A 17,995-nucleotide genomic window follows, 5' to 3' on the forward strand; every position below is an offset into this window, starting at 1 on the left:
TGTTTTCCATACCCTCGATCATCTTGGTTGCCCTCCTTGGCACATGTTGCAGCTTGTCAACATCTTTCTTAAATTGTGGTGCCCAGAACTGGACATAGTATCCCAGGTATGGTCAAAGGTGGAACAGAGCGGTACTATCACTTCCCTTGATCTGGACACTAGACTTTTGTTGAAGCAGCCGAGCATAGCATTAGCTTTTTTTGCTGCTGCATCACACTGATGACTCATGTTAAGCTTGTGGTTTACTAAAATCCCTTGATCCTTTTCACATGTACTACTAGCAAGCCAGGTGTCCCCCATATTATATTTGTGCAGCTGGTTCTTCTTGTCTAAGTGCAGAACCTTACATTTGTCCCTACTGAAATTCATTCCGTTAGCTTGGGCCCAGCTCTCCAATCCGTTAAGGTCATTTTGAATCCTGGTTCTGTCTTCTGTGGTCTTAGCTACAACTTCCCAGTTTGGTGTCATCTGCAAATTTGATGAGCATCACCTCAATTCCTTCATCCAAGTCATTTATATAGGCGCTGAACAACAACGGGCCCAGGACAGAACACTGCTGTACCCCACTTGTCAGTTTTGTCCAAGATGACAAGGGTGTATGTCTGTATCTATGTCATCTGCCATGGTTGCTTTAGTTGAGATTCCTGCATTGAAGGGGATTGGTCTAGATGGACCATTGCGGTCCCTTCCAACTCTACAGTTCTGTGATACTCAACAGCTCCAGGTGAGCTGTGAGCTGTAGAATCCAAGAATTACAAAACAACACTGCGGGCGACTGATTTTCACTTCCGTCTCACACTACTGAAGACCCGCAATAACAGACCTCTGTCAAGCCCAATATGGTGACGCAGCCTCAGCATAATGAAAACAACAACCCAGAGAGACTGGAAGGCGCAATTGACACGGCAGCCTTGATTGCTTTAATTTAAAAAGAATTAGCTGATGACTGGGATAAGGCATTAAAACCACTAAGAATATTTTTCACTTCGCCCAGTGTATCCACAACAGCAAATAAAGACATGGAATTCAGTATGAAGAACAGAGCCATCTGACATAAAACTGCAGCTTGAAGGTGTGCAGGATCAGAATCGCTGTCAAAATTTGCACTTTAGAGTGGGCCTAAAGGGAAATTTTTCTTAAAGGCCTAATACACAATTCCTGTCTGACAAATGGTTCAATTCATAAAACAAAGATCTATATAGCATTTCATAATAGATGACAATTCCTAATAGAATTGATGCTTTTGAATTATGGAGCTGGAGGAGGCTCTTGAGAGTCCCAAGGACTGCAAGAAGATCAAACCTATCCATTCTGAAGGAAATCAGCCCTGAGTGCTCACTGGAAGGACAGATCCTGAAGCTGAGGCTCCAATACTTTGGCCACCTCATGAGAAGAGAAGACACCCTGGAAAAGACCCTGATGTTGGGAAAGATGGAGGGCACAAGAAGAAGGGGACGACAGAGGACGAGATGGTTGGACAGTGTTCTCAAAGCTACAAACATGAATCTGACCAAACTGCAGGAGGCAGTGGAAGACAGGAGTGCCTGGCGTGCTCTGGTCCATGGGGTCACGAAGAGTCGGACACAACTAAACGACTAAACAACAACAATAGATGACGCTGCAATACAATACTGGGAGGGTCAGTTACGTTCAGAACCTACTGTTATATTAACTTGAGATGCAGTTAATGCATTTGATTGCTTGAACTGGCAATCTCTTTTTGCAATTTTATGTTCCTTTGATGTAAGCACATCTCGGGTCAATATGGTGCAACACACAGGCCCAAGGTTCGGTGGGACTGAATGGGACACGTTCTTCAGCATTTCTCATTCTCAAAGCTCATTCAGCACTTACTAACAGCAGTTAAATTAGTGATAGCAAAATACTGAAAATCTCTAGGTACAAACCTGTTTGAAGCCTGAAACGGGACATTTATGGACAAATTAACCGTTCTACAAAGGAAGCACCGCCCCAGGGAATAAACCAACACTTTCTACACAGCATGGCATCCCTTTATTGACTTTCCAACAGCCAACATCACAGGGAAGAAAAACTATGGAACAACACCTTTCTTTGACTGCCTATATTAGAATTGAGAAGACTACAATCCTTATGTGATACTTACCTTTTACACTTGCCAAAGCTCCATATTTCATATTTAGTAAGTGTTTCTAGGTTTTTTGTGTTCAGTATTGTTAACTGACATTTTTTAAAAAATCCAATAATATACATTTTTTTAAAAAGAGGCCATGAATGCCTATTTTTACAGAAGGCAAACCGTTTCTTTTTTTAAAAAATATTTTATTAAGGGTTTTCTTGTTTTACAGTGTAAGTGTAATGCCTCGTATTTTTTTTCCCCATGTAACATTTTTACAAATCCGTTTCATTTGTTGAGGCATTAGGGGGAGAAGAAAGAAAAAAGAAAAAGAAAGGGGGGTGGAGGGGTGGGTAGCGGTGTTTCTATTATGCTTAATGTATGTAGAGTTTGGTGTCAGCGTGCTTGTGTTGTTCACTTGTGTTCCTTTGGTGGTGAGAGAGGTTGGGGTTGGCCTAGGGTGTGATTGTTTGTTTGTGATTGGCTGTGGTGATCTTTGTTTTCGTGTGTGAGTGAGGTGGGTGGGTGTTTTGGATCAGGTTAGCCATATTGATTTGTATGCTGTTGGCGGATTATTGTCATTGTCCTGTTGGGCTGTGTGTGTGATAAAGGGGAGCCATACCGGGGTGAAGGTGTCTTCTTCTGTTTGTCCCCATGTCAGTTTCAGTTTATTAGTTAATTTTTCTAGTAGGGCTGTTTCCCATACTATTTGGTACCATTGGTCCATGCTTACTCCTGACAGGTCTCTCCAGTGTCTGATTATGGTGTTTCTGGCTGCTGAAAGTAGGTGGGTTATGAATTCGGCAAACCGTTTCAAAGGAGATCATGGATGAGAACGAAAGCTTTGCTCTTCCTGCAAAGCACAACTTTATGAGGAAGACCCATAGAATCATGAAATTAGAGAGTTGGAAGGGGCCATGAGGATCATCTAATCCAGGCACCCCCAAACTTGGCCCTCCAGCTGTTTTGGGACTACAATTCCCATCATCCCTGACCACTGGTCCTGTTAGCTAGGGATGATGGGAGCAGTAGGCCAAAAACATCTGGAGGGCTGAGTTTGGGGATGCCTGATCTAATCCAACTTGCAATGCAGGAATATTTTGCCCAATGTGGGGCACAAACCCATGACCCAGAGATTAAGAGTCTCATGCTATCGGAGCTATCCCAGGTTTGTTGATGTTGTACATCAGGCACAAACTTAGCCAGGGCTATTATTGTGGCTCCTTACTGAATCTCTTGCAGACCATTCAAGCTCTGTTGACCCTATTATATCTGCTCATTACCTGATTCCCAGTTCCAAGGTCTTTCGGAGTCTGTAACTATTATTAGCTAGTGACATACCTGCAATCATTATAGGCAGTAAATGCTAGTGGAAGCCTTGCAACAATAAGTGCAGTAACTCAGTTTTCCCCACAAGGGGGTGGGAGAAAGGCTCAATTCCCCTCCTCCAGCTGTCTTCAAGGAGCAGATGGCAAACTTTGCTCTTAAAAGCAGTCTCACCTACAGTCCATGTGCTGCAGACTCTGTCCATTATGGGTAGAATTTGGCTTTGACAGAAATGGGAATCATCATGGATGCTTTAGTTGAGATTTCCTGCACTGCAGGGAGTTGCACTAGGACTAGGTGACTCTCAAGAGTCCTTTCCAACTTTTCCATTCTATGATTCTATGGACTGGAACTCCATGCCCTAGAGAGAATCCTAGAGCAAGAGGACTGACATGCTAGCAACAAATTCTAAAAGGCTTGAAATCTGAATCTAAACGCTGAAGGGGGCACAGGGATTATTAATCATTAAATGTCAAGTAGTCAAACGCTTCCAACTGTTCCATTACACAAGAAGCATCTCGGTTTTCTTTTCTTTTCTCACTTAATCCCCGATATGTGAAGAGTTACTTGGTTGTGTTTCAGAACTTGTGGTTTATACAGTGGTACCTCTGGTTACGTACTTAATTCGTTCCGGAGGTCCGTACTTAACCTGAAACAGTTCTTAACCTGAAGCACCACTTTAGCTAATGGGGCCTCCTGCTGCTGCCGCGCCACCGGAGCATGATTTCTGTTCTTATCCTGAAGCAAAGTTCTTAACCTGAAGCACTATTTCTGGGTTAGCGGAGTCTGTAACCTGAAGTGTATGTAACCTGAAGCGTATGCAACCTGAGGTACCACTGTACACCGATCAGGAAGAACAACAAAACGTAACCAATTTGCACGGCTTTGGTTATTTTTAAACATGCAGTTGCAATGTCTATTATTGGAAACAAACAAACCTGTATGTGCCGATTCATTTAAAATGCATGTTATGCACATGTTACGTACTAAAGAATTTGTCTTAATAAGTTAATGTATTTATCAGTGACAAACGGCATCCATTTTCAGAACAAGCACTTACCACCGGCTGTTTCGTTATGTCCACTAAGTCCTTAATGTTGTAATACTGATGTTTTTCAAAGGCTGAAAAAAGCATGTCCAGTACTTGCTGCTTTTCAGCCCGAGCCCTCTTTCCATCTTCCTTTTTCTTCTTTTCATAATCAATCTGTTAATCCAAATGGCATAATTTTAAAATAGTGTTTTTAACCCACTCCAGGAGAACCACCATATGAATTTGTAGCTGCAAGGAACAAAGGGGGGGGGTCGAATCAGTTCTGCTTTGGTATAAATAAGAATCTTCTTAACTCTTAGTTGAGGCACAATGAAAGATAAACCAAATTATAAAACAGAGTGAAGTCCCCCAAAGTACTGTATTTTTCGCACCATAGGACGCACCGGACAATAGGACGCACCTTGTTTTAGAGGGGGGAGAACAAGAAAAAAAATTCTCGCCCTCTCTGCCCAGCGCCCCTTCAGCGAAGCGGCAGGCGGCGCTGCACAGAGAGGGGGAGAATTTCCCCCCTCTTGTTTCCCCCCTCTAAAACAAGGTGCCGTTTAAGGTGCGTTCAGACGCCTTCAGGCGGCTACCTTGGAAGCCTGGAGAGCGAGAGGGGTTGGTGCGCACCGACCCCTCTCACTCTCCAGGCTTCAGGTTCCTTTCGACCTGCTCTTTGGGGCTGGCGGGGGGAAGCCCACCACCAGCCCCAAAGTGCAGGTCGGGGAGCAGCGGAAAGGCGTGCGGCTATAGAGGCTGCTGCCATAGCCGCATGTCACCTCTCCAGCCGGGAGAGGGTCGCGGGGGGCTTCTTTAGCCCCGTGCGCGCTCTCCCGGCTGGAGAAGTGGTGCGCGGCTATAGAGGCTCCTGCCATAGCTGCGTGTCACCTCTCCAGCCGGGAGAGAGTTGCAGGGGGCTTCTTTAGCCCCGCGCGCGCTCTCCCGGCTGGAGAGATGGCGCGCGGCTAAAGAGGCTGCTGCAATAGCTGCGTGTCACCTCTCCAGCCGGGAGAGGGTAAGTGGGGCTTCTTTAGCCCCAAGCACGCTCTCCCGGCTGGAGAGGTGGCGCGCAGCTATAGAGGCTCCTGCCATAGCCCCGCGTCACCTCTCCAGCCAGCAGAGGGTCACGGGGCTATGCTGTCTTCGCTCCATAGGACGCACACACATTCCCCCTTCATTTTTGAAGGGGAAAAAGTGCGTCCTATGGTGCGAAAAATACGGTACTTCATCCCATATATGCTTTGCACTGTCATTCCTTGAATCTGAGAGCAGCCAATTGCCTAGGGCCTCTAGCTAACCATTTTAATGTGTTTCTAGTTCCACAGAAGAATTATTTTACTATAAGAAGTGGCAATCACAATGACCACAGGGTCCCTTCCAACTCTACAATTCTACTGGATTCAAGTTTACAAGAAATGAGATTCTGACTAAACACCAGGAAGAACTTTTTGACAGCAAGAGCTGTTCAACAGTGGGAGTCTCCCTTGGGAGGTTGTGTATTCTCCTTCCTTGGAGGTTTTTAAGCAGAGGTTGGATTCAAGGCTCATCACAGCTTTAGGAACATAAGATTAAAGGGCATGACACGTAGGCAAGAGAGGATTATGTTCTCCTGTCTCATGAACCCGCTGGATTTCTTTGAGAGAGTTAACAAGCACATAGCAGTGATCTCCAGCTGACATAGTGTACTTGGACATTCAAAAAGCTTTCCACAAGGTCAATGCACACCACAGTCCCCCCCCCTCAAAATATCATTTTAAGTGGGGGGGGGAATACTGTGGTGTGCACTGACCTTGTAGAAAGCTTTATTTCATGTCCTCTTAAAACTGTGGAACTCAGGAAAAGAATTGCATGCAGAGTCAGTATTTTTTGCAGGCAGGAGCTTAGAAAGATCAAAATGCATATATAAAGTGATGTTTTAGTTCTAAGTCAATGGTGATAAAAGGCCAGCATCTGCCAACATTATTTTATTTCTTCAATGATGTCTCTTCTTGTGGTGTGTTCATCTTCAGTCAATGCTCAGGAAACAAAAAACATTTACCTAATGAAAACAGATATATCCCTGCATCAGCTCGCTTGAGCCTTCTCCTGAGAAAATGACTGTGCTGGCCATTTTCTCTTTTATGTATTGGAGAGCAGATACACGCCCACGCAAGGAGAGCTTAAGTCCTGGTGAGAGCTTATGACGTCACCTACTGAGTGTTCCTGGCAGAGGCAAGATTTGAACTGGGGATTTCCCTATTACCGCACGTTTCAGCCTCCCGGCCACTATGCTACATTAGCTCTGAGACACTGCCTCTGTCTCATGTTCCATCATGGTCTCTATTATCACACAAATTCCTTATTAAGTAGGGACTGCACAGATGCACAGAAAACATGTATATAGAGGCTGCCCCTCAACTCTGTAATGCACTGGGGACTGCCAAACACCTACCTACCTACATAATCCAGAACGCGGCAGCTAGACTGGTGAGTGGGAGCAGCCGCAGAGACCACATAACACTGGTCTTGAAAGACCTACATTGGCTCCCAGTACGTTTCCGAGCACAATTCAAAGTGTTGGTGCTGACCTTTAAAGCCCTAAACGGCCTCGGTCCAGTATATCTGAAGGAGCGTCTCCACCCCCATCGTTCTATCCGGACACTGAGGTCCAGCACCGAGGGCCTTCTGGCGGTTCCCTCACTGCGAGAAGCCAAGTTACAGGGAACCAGGCAGAGGGCCTTCTTGGTAGTGGCACCCGCCCTGTGGAACGCCCTCCCACCAGATGTCAAAGGAAAAAACAACTACCAGACTTTTAGAAGACATCTGAAGGCAGCCCTGTTTAGGGAAGCTTTTAATGTTTGATGTATTATAGTATTTTAATATTTTTTTGGAAGCCGCCCAGAGTGGCTGGGGAAGCCCAGCCAGATGGGCGGGGTATAAATAATAAATTATTATTATTATTATTATTATTATTATTATTATTATACATTTGGAAGGAATATTTTTTCAGCAGCAGCATCCCATTATGCTTTTGAGCATGTTCAGATGGCAGGTCAAAACAGTTCTATTTGATCATGTGTTTTACAGTTGTATTATTTTTTTTAAAAAAATTCATTCCTGCCACTTCGCTGGGTGTTTCATTGCACTAACTGTTGCTGAAATATTCTTTAATCCAATCATTTGCTTTATTGCTTTAATGTTGTTTTATTGTGCCACTAGGCTGACCCGGCGTTGTGCCAATTATACCTCTCCTTCAATTAAAAGGTGTTGAGGTATTTGCTAACTGTAAAAATCAACTGAACCTCTTCCAATAACAATTTGAAAGCAAAAAAAAAATTTAAAATGGGTATGCACAGGATCTGGACCTTTTAAAATAGATTTATAGAAGTATGCTGTTACGCTGTTGTATAATACAGAAGACTTAATAGGTCAACTTAAACACATATTACAGTTGGACTGAGTGCTGAATTTCTTATCTTGAGTTGAACTAACCACCTAGTGATTTGGCAATATTAGTTTAAGAACTACAGTAAAGGCTAGCATGAAAAGTAACTCACATTATATTGATGATTAGCCACAGGTTTGTAGTTAGTGGTTACAGCTTTGTCCAGCTGCATAGTCCAGCTTACAGGTTTAGAAGACTCTTCAATCTGAAGCCTAAAAGAGAGACAAAAGAAATTAAAAACCAGTAAAAACAACATATGCTCATAATAGTTTGGTTGTATTACATATCCTGTCAGAGGTGCCAACTTGAATAAAATACGGGGGGCAGGTAAGCCCTACCCTGCATAACTGATCGCATGATGTCGTGCATGCACACCATTTGAAGGGCAATTCCCATCAACTCGGGGGAGGCTGGCCCCCTCAAATATTTTAATGGGGGACAAAGAATCCTCAGCCCCTAGGTGTTGGCTCTGTACAGTTCACCCCACCTAAAAAGGATATAGTACAGGTCGACAAGCAAAATGAATGCAAACTTCTAGTGTCAAATTTGTTCCCTGGAATTTTAATTTTTTTAAAAAAAACAACAAGAAATGATTTTAAAGAAACAATTACAAATCAAGGTGTAAATAACTTTCTTGCAAGCCTGAACTCATCCTGAGCTTAAGCCTGCCTGATATCCACCCTTCTAGATTCAGATAGGTAGCCATGTTGGTCTGACGCAGTCGAAATATATAAAAAAATTGCCCAGTAGCACCTTAGAGACCAACTAAGTTTGTTCTTAGTACAGTATAAGCTTTCGTGTGCATGCACACTTCTTCAGATACCTGTGGTGGCACATACGTAGCTAGGAGCACTGATGGCATATGGTTTCAGATCAGAGTCCATATATCCAGAAACACCTACTGTGATAGTGCCAATACCTGAGATGACGGGGTGTCATGGATTTCCTGGTTTGTGTATTTTGGGTAGAAGATAGAAGGTTCCTGGTCGAGGTTCTGTTGGTGTGTTTGAGAGGATCTGTTCTTGGATGTGTGGGGGTAGCTCTTTAACTATCTTGTTCTTTTTTGTATTCCTGTGTGGGGTCTAAGTCCAGTTTTTTATAAAAGGCCCTATTGGAGAGTTGTTGTGAACCTCCTGGATGATCAGTTTTGTTCATGATGACGACAGCTCCACCCTGAAGAAGTGTGCATCTGAAGAAGTGTGCACGCACACAAAAGTTTATACCAAGATCAAACTTAGTTGGTCTCTAAGGTGCTACTAGACAATTTTTAATTTTTTTATATATATTTGGATATTCACCCTGCAATTGTTGGCCCCTCTGGGATTCCCCCTTTCTTCCGTTTCTTACACATGCTCATCTTAAATCTCAGCTCATCTGCCAGCTCCTTATCCAGTCACACCAGTTTCTTTAGACACCTCTCACTTTCCTTTCTTGCTGGAACTGTCTGCCTTTGGACCTTCGATATTTCACCCTTAATAAACTCTCATCCATCTTGGACAGCACCTGGAATGCAGAGGAATGAGCTCTATTGGCCCTAGCCCTGCACGGCACCAATGGCTGATAAAGGTCATTCTTCTGCGAACCAGACACTGTCAGTGAAGGGAGTCCCTCTGCCACCAGCACCCGGTGCACCGAGGGAAAAACGTGTTCCATCGGCTCTGGTGCCACACAATCATGACTTCCTTTGTTTGAGGATCAGAGCACAATGGCACCTTAGGAGTGGCAGTGGTTTCACACGTGGTATGCCACTGAGTGAAGGCGCCATCATGCTCTGGCCCTCACACCAGTCCAGGACGATGTATTGCTACATCACCCAGGCCTACTAGTGTGGCGTCGAATCCAGGCCTAAGATAAAAAGGGCTGCCACCAAGTCTGCAAACAGGTTGAGGTAAATATATTTCTGGCAGTTATTGTAAGTTAGTTCTCGAAACTCGCCAGGAGAGGGACATTTGTGTACCCCTCTCATATAATGTTCATCGGTATTGAACATTATATAAAGAAGCTTGTGTGCTAGCTGAGAATCAAGGTCAGAAGCATAGACGCAATTTCCCTTTTTTGTATCACACGTTGGCCCTAATGAACTTTGGCTAAGAGCAGATCACTCAAAGTCTATTTAGTATAGGAAACTGTCGTTCCACCAGGAAATTTTAGAGAATTATTATTTCTAAAAGCACAATGTCTCCAAAAGCATGCTGTTACCACATTATGTTCCTTACACCTACGAGCGGAGTTTTTCTTCTAGGCTAGCATCTCATGCACATTCCAGATTGAACAGTGAGTCATGAAACTCTTGTTATTTTCCTGACTTTTATTATAATGACAATATGCATCCAACAAGCATGACTGATTTCTCCATATGATACATAAGATAGAATGGAATCAAACAGGGATAGCTATATAAAGATACGGTTATGTGAAAGGTTCATTTAGTTCTACATTGGGGAAGTTTCTGAGACTGCTTAATGTTGTACCTGGGGTTATTAACAGCCTAAATTTCTCAAGCAAGAGGATTAAGCATCAGTAGTAGTTTATGCAAAGAAAAAACAAAACAAAACAAACAAAACAGGAACAGCAGCTAAAGAATAAAATGTCCAAGGTTCAAATTTCATGTCAGCCAGAAACTCTCAACTTCATCCACCAACCATCCACAAACCATGGACAGTTTTCTCGAAGCTACCAGCATGAGTTTGACCAAACTGCGGGGGCAGTGGAAGACAGGAGTGCTGGCATGCTCTGGTCCATGGGGTCACGAAGAGTCGGACACGACTAAACAACAATAACAACAATTGCTGTCAGGGCTATCACCAACCACCCCAGGAAGGTGCAACATCCACCACGGGATGGAGCTGCCAAAAGGGCCGGGAGGACCCGGTGCAGGCTTGGAACGTCCCATGGGCCTCCACCCTCCAGCGCTGCTCCTAGCATCCTCCCTGTCCCCTTGGCGACAGAGTTGAAGGGGAGGAAAACCCTGTGAGTGCTGAGTGGGCCCCCCTTTCCCAGCCTCTGCCATGTCCCTTGTTGGGATGGTGGCAGTGAGGCAAGCCCAGTTCTGCCGCCTTCCCCACCCCAGCCCAATCATCTGCAGACCACTTTGCCTTCCATAGCCTCACCGATACCCAGCAGGCTTGCTGCCAAGGTGTAAGGCGAGCCCCCAGGCACACAGGCGGGCAAGCAGCCTTCTCTGTCTCTCTCTCCTTCTTCTTTCTTCCATCTTCTTCCTCCTCCCCCTCCATCACCACAGCCGCCTCCACCTCCCCTCTTGCCGGAAATGCCCATGGCACCTTTTTCTTCTAGAAAAAAAAAGCACTGACCTTAAGTATGCATACAAACAAACTCAATGAGAGGTGTGAGCTTGATTTTGCCATGTAATCTCATTTATAATTATCTCAGAGAAGCCTTTCTCTTTTCTGATCTTTCATATTTGTCAGAGTTGAGAATCCTTGTTCACAACAATATATCATGAAGAACTGTAGAAGAATAGCCTCTTGGAGAGACATTGTTTCTGGTTGTATAGCCAAAAAAAAAAAAAATTCTGATACTATACCACAGTGAAATGTTTAACTGTTTCTTCAATTCTCCATGAACCTTCCCACCACACTTTCCATCCTCTCCTGCCACACCAATGTGGTGTACCACACGCTTTGAAAACCCACTGGTATATAAATTTGAGGTCTTAGCTGATCATTGGTCCAAGAGTTGGAGAAGCTTCAAAATTCCTTTCTTAAGAAAGTATTTCCTTTACCTGTTGGTACCAATGCAGCATATGGCAGTGCAGAAGTGGGCTGGAACAGGCTAGAATACAAATTTGACTCTTAATTTTCTAGAGCAGAATGTAAACTCTCCCATTTTCATGTCTGCTTTCTATAGCTTATGGCTCGCTCTCAAAAGTCAATTGCTGCTTTGCCTACACTTGCTTGTTGTTGTTGTTTAGTCATTTAGTTGTGTCCGACTCTTCGTGACCCCCTGGACCAGAACACGCCAGGCACTTCTGTCTTCCACTGCCTCCCGCAGTTTGGTCAAACTCATGCTGGTAGCTTCAAGAACACTGTCCAACCATCTCGTCCTCTGTTGTCCCCTTCTCCTTGTGACATCAGGGTCTTTTCCAGGGAGTCTTCTCTTCTCATGAGGTGGCCAAAGTATTGGAGTCTCAGCTTCACGATCTGTCTTTCCAGTGAGCGCTCAGGGCTGATTTCCTTAAGAATCGATAGGTTTGATCTTCTTGCAGTCCATGGGACTCTCAAGAGTCTCCTCCAGAACCAGCACCATAATTGAAAACTACACTTGCTAGAGAACTTGATAGTGAGCTGACTTAAGATCCAGTCACGGTCTAAATTGCAGTTATGGTTTCTTGTGTATGAGAAAGCTTCTTTGATATGCCATTTATCCATTCTTTTGAAATTTTCTAGCTGCATCCACATATTAAGACAGTTAATCAGAAAGCTAACTGTTTGGAGGCAGTTACCTTAGCTTCACAGAGAATTGCTTTTACAGAATTAAAACTCAGTGTTATGCCTTGTGCCTTTCTGGATAGATGCTACAAGAAATTACCATTGGAACAGCATTTCTGTGTCTTCTGCAAGGCAGCTATAAAGGACATAGTTCACTGTATTGTTCACCAACGTCCTCTCTATAAAGATCCTCATGGAATTTCTCAATCTTTGTTTAGCCTCAGGAAGAATTTTGTTACACTAAGTGAATTTGGGTACATTTTGCTACTAGGCAAGGAAGATGGTGTTACATCGCCTGCTTCCTCATTTATGTTGGCAACCAAGGAATTAGGAACCAAATTGGTGTTCAACTCTGAATGTCTATGTTTGTTATGCCTTAAAAGGTAAAGGTAAAGGTAAAGGGACCCCTGACCATTAGGTCCAGTTGCGGACGACTCTGGGGTTGCGGCGCTCATCTCGCTTTATTGGCTGAGGGAGCCGGCGTACAGCTTCCGGGTCATGTGGCCAGCATGACTAAGCCGCTTCTGGCGAACCAGAGCAGCGCACAGAAACGCCGTTTACCTTCCCGCCGGAGCGGTACCTATTTATCTACGTGCACTTTGACGTGCTTTTGAACTACTAGGTTGGCAGGAGCAGGGACCGAGCAACAGGAGCTCACCCCGTCGTGGGGATTAAAACCGCCGACCTTCTGATCAGCAAGTCCTAGGCTCTGTAGTTTAACCCACAGTGCCACCCGCTTCCCTTTGTTAGGCCTTATAATTAAGCAAATACCATGATTACTGCATTGGCGGGGCTTGATGGGAATTGCAGCCCCCCCCTCTGGAGGGCCCCGCAAATGTTACCCCTGCCCTATGCCATGGGCCCAGGATCTCTTACTCTTAAGCTGCAAGTCTACAGACAGGGTTTGTTCTTTTAACTCAAGCACTAGCTTCCGAAGCATGTTATTTACCGGTAATTGCATATGCTTCCACATACAGTGCTACTTCGGGTTGAGAACTTAATTCATTCTGGAGGTCCGTTCTTAACCTGAAACTGTTCTTAACCTGAAGCATCACTTTAGCTAATGGGGCCTCCCGCTGCTGCCACGCAGCCACCGAATGATTTCTGATCTCATCCTGAAGCAAAGTTCTTAATCCGAGGTACTATTTCGGGGTTAGTGGAGTCTGTAACCTGAAGCATCTGTAACATGAGGTACCACTGTACACAACGCTGTCAGACAGCCAGGGGTCCTTTAGATGTTGTAGGTATCCAGCTTTTCTAAAACCTCACCAAGTGAAACAAACAAATGGTTACCAGGGAAGCAAGCACACCAGCGGGAACTGGGAAAGGCAAGACGCAGCACCAAGGGCAACAAGGTGCTGAGATGTAACTGGTAGCAATATGCTGTTACTTTGGTAGCTCTGTGTGAAAGCTGTCAATACTTGGCCTCTAAGAGAGGTTATAATTAACAGATGCAGCAATGAAGCATGTCAGCTAGCTTGTTTCTGATCATGTCACCACCGCAGGCTCCCAGAAAACACCGGCACCTTCACTGCTTAACTATAACACTGTACGTTCAGGTATTAAGCATACATTAAACCCACTCACAAATCGCCATACGCCACACACCCATGAGCACGCAAAGCAGCCATGCAGGTAGTCTCCTGTCTCCGCAATCCTAAAATGCACAGTAACTGCTCCTCACGCTTTGCAGGCTTTACAAGTGTATTACGTTTTTTTAAAACAACTAGAAACACAGCCCCACTCTCCCACAACAAGGTATGGAGCTTGTGGGAAATGTTTAAAGGATTCCAGAATCTGAGCAAGACAAGTACAACACCCACAATCAGTCTAATTTAAATGAAAAACAAGTGCAGTGGCACTAGTCCTGCAGCAATTTTGTTTAGTGGCGATAGTCAAACAGAAACCATTAATACATGCTGTAATGGAAGGGGGAAAGGTCTCTCCCCCCATTCCATCCTCCTTGGCAGTCTGGCAGGCTGCCATCACACCCCCATTTAGACTCCCTCTATTCCCCAGACCGAAATGACTTCTAGGGATTCAAAGCACATCTTTAGGGAGGGAGACAGAGAGATCACCAAGCCTTGCGTTCTCTGTCAGATTATTAAAACACATATACAAATTTATCTCCAGTTACCCCTTGACGAAATATGTAGACAGACACCATGAAGACATTTCATCAAAGGCAACTTTTTGTTAGTATTTTGTCTGCTCAGCAACATGGATGCAGGCAGCTTCCAGAATCTCTATAGTATATAGCAGGTGAATATTAGTAAGAAATACATTTAAGAATAGATATTCCATGAGAAAAAAATAAGATTACCGGTACTTTGGCGTTCCACTTATAGATGAATAAATTTAACACAAAGCCAAGTGTAATAAAACATTACAACTTAACTCTCTTCCCCATGATTAGATACTTCAATGGAAAAGGCGCAGCAATCTGAACTGGATGTTTTGATTCAAGTTTTTCAAAACACATCTGTGCCATTATTTAATAGCACGAGAAGATGATTTGATTTCAAATTCATTTCTTTGTAAGAGATTCTCAAACACAATCTTAGAAAATGGCTGGTTTCCCAAAGAGGAAGCTGTATAAGTGTGGGTGTGAGAGCGAATGTGTGAATGTACCTTCCATGATTAGCCCCCTCCTATCTGCTGTAGTCTGATATTTAAGGATTTAAGCATTTTGGAATATGTGCACTTGAGTGGAACCTGCACATTTCCTGAACTGGAAAGCCTCCTTGTCTGCCACACTTTCTCTCTCTTCCCCAAAGCTAGTCAGAAATACATGAATACAGCAAATCTCAGTATTGCTAAATTTTAGAAGAGTAGAAAATCCTCCAGCAATGACACAATGGCTGAAGAATTGTCTTCCTGATAAAGCAAACGTGATTAGGAAAGCAACAGGTAACACTTATCAAAACATATTTGATGAAAGATGATCCATGTTTATTCAATTTTGGAATGACAAAGTAAATAGCAGATGAGTAACTCTGGGACTGGGAAAGACCCAAGTGTTAAAGAATATGAGAGGCTCTGATAGTAGTGTCAGCATGGCCTATAAGTGAACTGCTGCTGAATAATTGAGATCTTCCGGACATATTAATATGATCTATATACTGGACCTAACACACGAGCAAGTGCAAACCCGGGGTGTCTGGTCTTTGTATGCTAAGCCAAGAAGAAGAAGCGGTTTGTTTCCTATAATAAGAACGACAAACCTGTTGTAATGTCCAAAAGGTCACCTTAAATAGCTGGTATTAAATAGCCTCTGCCTTGATGTCCTTTATTTAGGACATTTCATTTGAAATTGGTTAGAGGCCTAGCAGCATATATTTGCAAACACTGATGCAAGGTCTAAATTGATGAACCTGTAGCCAATTGAACCCATGGTCCCGCACCTTCAAGGCAAATTGTTCCATGAATATAGGATTACAATTAATGTAGAAATCTTGTAAATTAAACACAATTTTTCTTTTCCCAAGAAAAAATGGTTTTCTATGAAGGAGAATCAACAACCTGAGGATAATATCTCAGTGGAAACAGACGGGAACATACTGGAGAAAATGACCCTGCAATGACTTTCCATATCCTGATCCAATTGAAAGTATATGGCTTGTGATTTTTTTGTATCTAAACCACAGAGCCTAGGGCTTGCCGATCAGAAGGTCAGCGGTTCAAATCCCTGTGATGGGGTGAGCTCGAAAGCACGTCAAGTGCAAGTAGATAAATAGGTACCGCTCCAGCGGGAAGGTAAACAGCGTTTCCGTGCTCTGGTTTGCCAGAAGCGGCTTAGTCATGCTGGCCACATGACCCGGAAGCTGTACGCCGGCTCCCTCGGCCAATTAAGCGAGATGAGTGCGCAACCCCAGAGTCGTCCGCGACTGGACCTAATGGTCAGGGGTACCTTTACCTAATACCTCTAAATCCATATGTGGTAACATCTCATGCTGCAACATAATCCATTTTAAGCAATCTTTCTCAAAATAAAACTAAGCTGCCCGAAATGAAACGAATCATAATACAATGCAAATGGAGGAATTTCCCATCTGCCCCCTGCCCCAGTTTTCTAGAATCATGGCCAACCTGGGTTTCTTTTTCTGAAATCCAAAAACAGATACCATTTTTTTGGCCGTTTTTTCAAAATACTTGTTTGAAGATGGATGGGGAGAACTCAAAATAATAATATATTTTTTGGAAGTATCACCATTTGTGCCACTACAGTTCTTCCTAACACCTATAATTGTAATTTACTCTGTCTGCCTATGTCCTTTTTTTAATTTTTTCACTACGGGAACATAATTTAAAGCATACAATTTATTCATGTTTTGGGGTATCTAGATTCCTAGGTTTTAGTAAACCTTTTAATTTGGTGGAACATTTACCAATTATTTTAGGCACAGTTGATCATTTTGGGTACACTGAAATACATTATTAAAGATTATCCAGATTAGTTCTAAGGCCTGCCACCCTTTCATATTTACAAAGTACTTTTGACAATGCTGGTAAGGTTATACCATCTGCTCAGAGGCTCTTCTTCTACCTCCCCCCACAGAAAACCACACATATTTCAATTATTATCTATTACCGTCACCAGGGGTTTCAGAGAGAGGGCAAAGAGCAGTTGGACAAGGAGCAACCCTGCTCTGTGCCCCTTCTGTCAAAATGGGATTCACATCTTAGGAGGAACTATTGCAAAACTGGCACCCTATAAAGCTTTGATTGTTGCTATAAATAGAGTTATAATACTCAAGTGAAGGAGCCACACCTCAACTAATGGAAATGGTGGAAACAGAATATAACAAATCATAGAATTATAGAGTTGGAAGGTATCACAAGGGTTATCCAGTCCAACCCCCTGCAATGAAATAAGATTGTGCACTACAGATTGCACATTACAGATTAATACGGTATGGCGAAATGGATGAAATATAAATACTTAAGTGCTATAATTCAACCCCTAGCTAATCTTACAGTTCATATTGTGAAAGCCCGTACAAGAATTAAAAAAAAACCCCAAAACAACCCAGTGAATTATTCTTCCAGTAATTTTTTTGGCCAAATAAAAGATAAATGCTCAGGTTAAGAGAATAATTATTCTGAGAAAACTTTGGTTCCAGGGATATGATCGCTAAGAAAATAATAACTTTGATTCTTCTGCCATCAGGCTCTCATTATTGAGCCATGAAAGTGAAAGGTCTCTCATTTTCAGATTTTTTAAAATGCAACTTTTCAACAGAAAGCTCTCCTCCAACCTCAGAAAGCTTCTCACTATTATTCTATGTATATCTGTAGCATATGCGCTAAAATTAAAAGTTAGAGCAAGTTTTCTTTTGCTCTCTCTCTCTGTCTTCTTGGCAAAGATGCAATTTCTCAGCTCAGGTGATGTTTACCTCTTCTCCAAACAAAATAATGTGTCATAAGTGCTAGGCCTCTGTGAACACCATGGAGAGCTTTTATAGCCCCGAGGAATACATTTGCAAAGACCCTGCAACACAAATAAAAACGGGAGCCAAAGCCAGTTTTCATTTTAAAGAAGAACCACACGACAAACATCAGGTGGGTGGCTTTTTCTGTCCTCTACAGTTGCTGAAATTGAAAAATCAAGGCCTATTTGTGGATGAACCAGCTACAGATCCCAACCTTGTTACGTTTAAAAAGCAACA

General features: G+C 43.3%; 2 protein-coding genes across 2 annotated transcripts in view; one reads left to right on the plus strand and one right to left on the minus strand.

Annotated features, from left to right (window-relative positions):
• Positions 1-17,995, plus strand: part of SPON2 (spondin 2) — a 460,822-nt gene that overhangs the window by 395,922 nt on the left and 46,905 nt on the right. The gene's annotated exons all lie outside the window — the stretch shown is intronic.
• Positions 1-17,995, minus strand: part of GTF2F2 (general transcription factor IIF subunit 2) — a 66,558-nt gene that overhangs the window by 11,572 nt on the left and 36,991 nt on the right. Inside the window, exons 7-8 of the mRNA XM_083616074.1 lie at positions 7,991-8,090; positions 4,482-4,625 (exon numbers count right to left, since the gene is read on the minus strand). Coding sequence (XP_083472200.1) covers positions 4,482-4,625; positions 7,991-8,090 — 244 coding nt within the window. The remainder of the gene's footprint in view (positions 1-4,481; positions 4,626-7,990; positions 8,091-17,995) is intronic.

The sequence above is a fragment of the Podarcis filfolensis genome, assembly GCF_964270895.1.
Source record: "Podarcis filfolensis genome assembly, chromosome: 5".
In the NCBI taxonomy this organism is placed as follows: domain Eukaryota; kingdom Metazoa; phylum Chordata; class Lepidosauria; order Squamata; family Lacertidae; genus Podarcis; species Podarcis filfolensis.